The 6,919-nt window shown below is 33.5% G+C and overlaps 1 protein-coding gene across 1 annotated transcript; it reads left to right on the top strand.

Moving 5' to 3' along the window:
* Nucleotides 1-689: 689 nt before the first annotated feature.
* On the top strand, nucleotides 690-2,159 carry LOC133187894 (zinc finger protein 273-like). The gene has a single exon (XM_061323284.1). The coding sequence runs from the start codon at nucleotides 690-692 to the stop codon at nucleotides 2,157-2,159; it is 1,470 nt and encodes a 489-aa protein (XP_061179268.1).
* Nucleotides 2,160-6,919: the final 4,760 nt, after the last annotated feature.

Raw genomic sequence — 6,919 nt, 5'->3', positions numbered from 1 at the left:
CGCCTCTTTTCCTCATCACTGTCCTAGCTCTTCAGTGGAGGGTGGATCGTCAATAGCTAATGAACTCCATTAAAATGACTGCGGTTAGCAGTCAAGATGAGAAGTGGCTTTTGATTGGTCAATTAAAGGAAAACATCCGTCGCCCATTAGGAGAGCTAACCTATCAAAATCAATGAATTTCGTTGGTTAATGATAATTTTACTTAAAGACATGCAAAAATTGTATTTGAAATAATGAATTTATTGACTTGCATACTATAACCTTATTGGGGCACATTTAAAGTTGACAAGTAAATACCGAATTACTTCACTTTTTCTCTGTCATTTGCCTGAAAAACACAGATTTGTTGCGTCTGGACTTTAAAACATCTTCAAATAGGTAAGATTTCTTTTTATTACTTTGAAATGTACCTTACATTTCAGAATAATTTTTGAAGGAATCAATTTTTCTGATTTAATCTTAAATTTGCATTATTTTTTTCTTTATTATCTTCTTTGTCTTCATCTTATTTTAATGCAAAATTCAGTTATGAAATCTGACATTTTCCTTGCATGGATTATTTTTTTTTTAATCTCTTGGGTGTTTTAGATTTACAGAAATTAGTTTTGTTTTTTTTAAAATTGTAATTATTGTCTTTTATAATATCGCTGATTAAAATTATTTCAATTAATTTTTGTCTACAGATTAAGATGGACAATAAGGGAGCTATATCTCCGGGATCGGAAAAAGAAAATTCCTGCCGAAAACCGAAATTGTCCTTTTCTATAGAAAATTTGATAGAAACGACATCTACAGAAAATGCCTCCAAAGATGCCGAAATAACGTCAGCTCATGATGAGCATAACGAAAATAATCACAGGGACACAAAAGAAAAGACATGGACACCTAAACAAAATCATTCCGCAGATCAACAACGTAGAATACCCCAAACAATGCTGCATAGAGCAGAGGACGAATGGATAGAAAGTGGGACTACCTATAGAAAGAGAAAAACGGACTATCTGAGGACAATCCAAGAACAGAGTGCCGCAATGTTGGGATACGGTCCGGTTGTGCATCCCGCGTTTCTTTATGGAAGAATGTCGGTGGAGGAGTACCAAGCGTATCTTTTCCGAAATTATTCACTGCTACAGCAGCAAATGTCCCCTCTGCCTTCGCGGGACCATGCATTTGAATGGCTAAGATCTACCGGTGTTTCCAGATACCACAACTCTCTGAAAAGTAAAAGTTTCGATGGTCCAACGTCAGACGCAAAACAACGCGATTTTTTAAAAAGAAGGACAGAGGCCAAGAACGAGGCAGTTGTAATTGACGACATCAAATCATATACTGACCAATCAACTCAAGAAAAAGACAGTGAAAAAAGTGATAATGTTTCGAACAACAAACAGAAGAAACCAGCGATAAAAAATAACAAGACTTTTACATGTCCAGAGTGTGGGAAAGTGTTCAATGCTCATTACAACCTCACCCGGCATATGCCCGTCCACACCGGCGCCCGGCCCTTCGTCTGCAAAATTTGCGGGAAAGGCTTCCGACAAGCAAGTACGCTATGTCGTCATAAAATTATCCATACTTCGGAAAAGCCTCACAAATGCAGTACATGCGGGAAAGCCTTTAACAGGAGCTCTACCCTCAACACACACATGCGAATTCATATGGGCTACAAACCATTTCAATGCGAGTTCTGTGGAAAAGGCTTTCATCAGAAAGGAAATTACAAGAACCATAAACTTACCCACAGCACGGAAAAGCAGTACAAATGTAGCATTTGCAACAAGGCTTTCCATCAGATATACAACCTGACTTTCCACATGCATACCCATAATGACAAAAAGCCATTCACATGTCACATGTGTGGAAAAGGTTTCTGCCGAAATTTCGACTTGAAGAAGCACATGCGAAAGCTCCATGATGGAAGTCAGATTCCAGGCCCCTCCTCATCCCCTGCTGCCGTGAATGTCTCTGCTAGTACTCAGATGTTGAGGAATGGGGGCATTTATCCTCTAGCAAACAACGGACAGACTTCTATGGTCAGCAACCGTTCGGCCTTTTTCGGACATTCAGCTCCTGTGAGTTGTCAAAGGAATATTTTTTCTAATTATTTATTGGGGTCTGCCAATGCAGATTTTCTGCACAAGTTCTCGTCATACATATAGGATGGTAAAATATTTTTTGTTGACCAGTAGTTCAATTTTTAAATTGTATTCTACAATATGGAAATATGGAATTTTTTTCCAAAAATGAATTTAGACAATTTAGAATTACATGTTTTTAGAATATTTTTTTTTTAGAATTTGAAAATATAAACCTTGTTTGAAATTCACGAAGCTATAAAATTAAGCATTATATATTATATTAATGTAAAACTTCTTTATGTTTTCACTTCAGATTTAATTGTACTATTTTTACTTTAAATAACGAGAATTGAACAGAAATGGATATTGCAATGTGAATTTTCCCACCATTTTTAAAAGAAATTTTTAACGAAAAAATTATCAATTATTCATTCATACTAAGAGACTGTAGAGAAAATTCTGTGTCTATAATTATGCATCACATACCATGTGTTAGCATCTACGAACTGTCGTTAAAGGGAAAAATGCACGTGGCATTTCGTGTTACTCTAAATATTTGATCAATTTTTGACACGACCTTGCAAGACTTCTGGACCCAATACCAGATGGTTACTATAATACTACACTAACAACACGTAGCTCTGTGATAGACTTCCTAGATTTTGTAGGGGAGATATTGTATTGTTATTGTTTTATGTAGTGGCATAGCTTTTGATTTTCTTTTTATTCCGTGATTTAGGTGAAGCGAATCTCTGTCAGGTTGATATTCTGTAATGTGACTCTCCCGGCGTGTGCCGGGTCTTATAATGTTTATACCAAACGCTTGTTAATAAAATTTGATATTATTAACCTGATGTGGTTATGTTTTCGAGACATAGTGTAACAGCGTTCAAGCGTTTTATGAGAAGTTTGATAAAATCAGCTGAACTTTCTTAAATCATTCTGTCTTGCCCTGATTTTAAGTTTTATGAAGAAGGAGTAAATTACTGTACAGCCTTTTTATTCTTCTTCCATCTTCGCTTATAATTTTATGTTTCAAATTTACAAATAAGCTTAAAAATTAAATGACTTACATGTTCAAATTTCAAACTACTTACATTTCAAATCTAATTATGTATTTCTTTCTAAAAAGATATAACGTCATCCCTAAAAAAGCAAGAAGGAGTAAAAATAAGTTATAGTTACATGTAACTGTTCATGCATTGATTGGTCCGTCGATTTATTTAATAAATGTATACATTTTCTATGCTTATATTTCTTAGAAAAAAAGATTATTTATTTAGTTAAACGCTTCCAAAGAAATACCTATGGTTCTTTCATTTTCGAAAACAAGAAAAATAACAAAATATACGTCTATGATTTCATGTATGATTTATTTTTCCCCATAACATGCAATGTCATTTTTAACTTTCAAAATTTTGACATTGTTGACTCAATAGGAGTGTCTCCTTCCAATAAAGCGAGATGCATGAACCATAGTCTTTTTTTTTTTTTTTTTTTTTTTTTTTTTTTTTTTTTTTTTTTTTGCGTTTTTCTACTGTGAACTTTACCTGCATATTTTCACGTGAACGTCAATGTAAAATTGCACATCAGTAAAATGTTTATAAAAAGTTTGGTAGGCATCCAAATTAACTAGAAGTACTATCCTACTTTTAGTTTGTTTGTTCCTTTTCTTCAAACAATATCTGAAATGAAAAGAAGGTTTGGTGGACTATCTCATTATCTACATGTAAAACTGTCAAATTTAAGCGGTCAAATTATCTTTTCCCAGCACGCGATGACAATTTGCGTGGTCAGTTGGTGTTAAATCTCAGCAAGACAGAAATGAACAATTTTGACCGACGCAATGCTCAGAGTGTTAACAAGGAGAAGTCCTGATGGGTCCTCATTGTTCACCAAGGTCCAAGAAGGAGTTATCTCTTGTTTAAACGCTATTGCAGTATTGTTGAATCTATCATTTAAAACCTCCTTGATAGGAATTCATCGCTGCCCGGTATTTGAACGCTGGCCTCAGAAATACTATTTGTAATTCCTGCATCTGGCCATTTTTTTCCGAAAGAAAAAATAATCTGCTCGAAACTAAAAGAATAAACATCAAAATAATAAAAACAAGGAAAAAAAACTATTGTTTTCTGTAGTCAAAGGAATGGATCTTGATTGATTTATTCGGCTTCCAAAACCCATAATAATTTGAAGTCTAATTTGGTTTCATAATTTCAGGATTAATTTGATCAAATAAAATTTTCATATTCAAAGAAAGGAGTCGAATTTTCTACATTTATGGATGAAAGTTACAAAAGTTCTCCTTTGAAAATCCCTGATGTGAAAAAACCAGAAGCTCGGGAGGTTCTCTTCATTTTTGTTGTCCATTCAAATGTTATAATTTTATGGATCTTCCGAGGTAAAAAGGCGAAGACAATTTTTAATTATTGGCGACATTAATGATATCTGGTCTGTAATACCCGGCAGAAGTGATGAAATCGAGCGACCTAAACGTTCATTTGTGTCGAGCAGGGCGTTATCTTGTGACTCGTTTTCACTAATATTTCCCCTTTATTTCTTGATATTGGTTACAATTTTTGCACAGGTATAGAGATAGCGTTTAACAATCGCGTGAAACTCTAGCGGAACTAAAAACTCGCCGGTGAAAAGTCGGTGCAGCGACAAGGCGATACGGGAGCCCAACGTTTTGATGTCTACTTGACGATTCCGACTTTTTAAACCGAGAACAATCTCCCAATCTCAATTTTCTCTCAATGTCTGATTTATTCTTCCAGCTTATCACACGTCAGTTGCAAGTTCTATGTCGATGATAATTTCTAATTTCGGCTCTATAGCTCGTAAAGCGAACGAATCGAACAGCAAAACCATAGGATGAGTCAAGGAAAACAAACACAATTGTCCATTAGAAGTGCGCTAACGCTTTTCTCACCTGTGATCTCATAATAAGATCTCGGCGCTTCCAGTGCAGGTGCGCCAAATCGCGACTTTTTATCCATTTATGTTACTCTTGATTTTATTGCTACTGAACCGTGCAAAATACGATCTTTTGTATTGGACTGCCCTGACAATTGTGGATTGATGCACCAATGAATTTTCCACGCGTTGATGAGTGTGCAGTAGGTGGCCAAGTAGAAACATCCGATTTATTCCGAAATTGAATTTTCATTAAGTTCAATTAACGAAGGTTATTTCATGGATTGAAGTGATTTTAATTCAAAATAGAAACAGGGCCTTGTTTTACAAAAGAATTTACCACTAGAAATGTGCCAATGTAATAAAAGAGGTTATACTTACATGTATATAAATTACATAAATGAATTCTTCTTATTCACATAAAATCACAATCAAATTAACGTTATGAATTAAAAAAAAAAAAGAAATTAAAGTAGAATTTGGTCTTACTCTTAAGTTTCTCTGTAAAACAGGGTCCAGATAGATCTACTGGACACTCTGAAATTAGTATAATTTGTTTGATTGTACGTCAAATAAATATCATTATGCTTGTTCTGTTATCATTTGTTTAATAATCATTTATTTGAGATTTAAATATCATTTTATTTCTGATACCTATATTTTTATTCGCATTATACATGTACCTTAAAAATTCTTTCAATTTCAGAGGGGTGGAGATCCCTCGGAAAGGCAGTTTTTGCTTTTCACTTTAAGTATTTAAATTTTTTAAAAAAGTCTTCCAATAATTAGATTGAGTTGAAAAAGCACAGTACTGATAAAAATATCTTTTAAATATTCAATGTGTTTCAAGCATAATGCGCTTACTAGTATTTCAGCGTGAATTGGATAGAAAAAAATATGAAATTTAAATTAGTGTAATAGAATGTAGAATAACCTTTGAATTTCTTTAGGTTTTAACTTATCTTCACAAAGAACCACGATATGAAAATATAGCTAGCTCTAATTCTTTTTTAATGTAAGCGTCCAAGAGTACCCGATCCATGGTGAGTTCACGCAGCTGTGAAACTGCTTTAAAACAGATAAAGAATACAGTGTATATATATATATATATATATAATATAATATAATATAATATAATATAATATAATATAATATAATATAATATAATATAATATAATATAATATAATTATTATAACTATAACTATTATTGGCTGCTTTCATGAAAACTGTACTCCTCTTTGTGTTTTTCTTGTATGAAATTGAAGGTAACGAAAAAATGCTCAAAAGTCAAATAAAACAAAACAAAATATAAGCAGAGCAGGCACGGACCTCTGAAAACATCAGAGGTGGAATCAAGTGCCATTGAGGAGTAAATATCCCCTGTCGACCGTTACACCCGCCCCTTGCCATCATCTGGTAAATGGGAAAATACGTAGACAATTTGGTATGAAAATAATGACCTAAAAATTTGTACGAGAAACTTACCATATAATTTGCGAAAATGTTGACTTTAAACGGTATTGTTGATACCCTTGTATCATTAACTTAATTGTGAGTAGCCTGTCTTGTTTTAGAAATCTTTGTACACAGAAGATACTCTGTCGTATCGAATCAATTGAAAGACATAAATCCCCATTTGCAGGTGAAAATGAAATTAGGGAAAATGAAGAAAGAAAGGTTGAAGTTATAACGTTTATCATGATGTTTATTTGTTAGTTCGCCATTAATGTCTTTCTCTTGAAATAAAAAATCCATCCTAATATCAAACAGATTTATCAGATCTGTGGTGTCTTTATGTCGAGTTCAATGTGATATATTGAATAAACATATGGATGAAAATGATTGTTACATGTTACTGATAAAACGACGTTTACATATTTCAAAATTTCGAATTTAAGGTCATGGCAGGTTCTGAATTAATTCT

This window comes from Saccostrea echinata, unplaced genomic scaffold (assembly GCF_033153115.1).
Source record: "Saccostrea echinata isolate AGI-Se365-2 ecotype Australia unplaced genomic scaffold, CSIRO_AGI_Sech_v1 ptg000015l, whole genome shotgun sequence".
NCBI lineage: Eukaryota > Metazoa > Mollusca > Bivalvia > Ostreida > Ostreidae > Saccostrea > Saccostrea echinata.
Note: the sequence above shows the minus strand (reverse complement) of the source record. Positions and strands in the feature narration are given on the sequence as shown.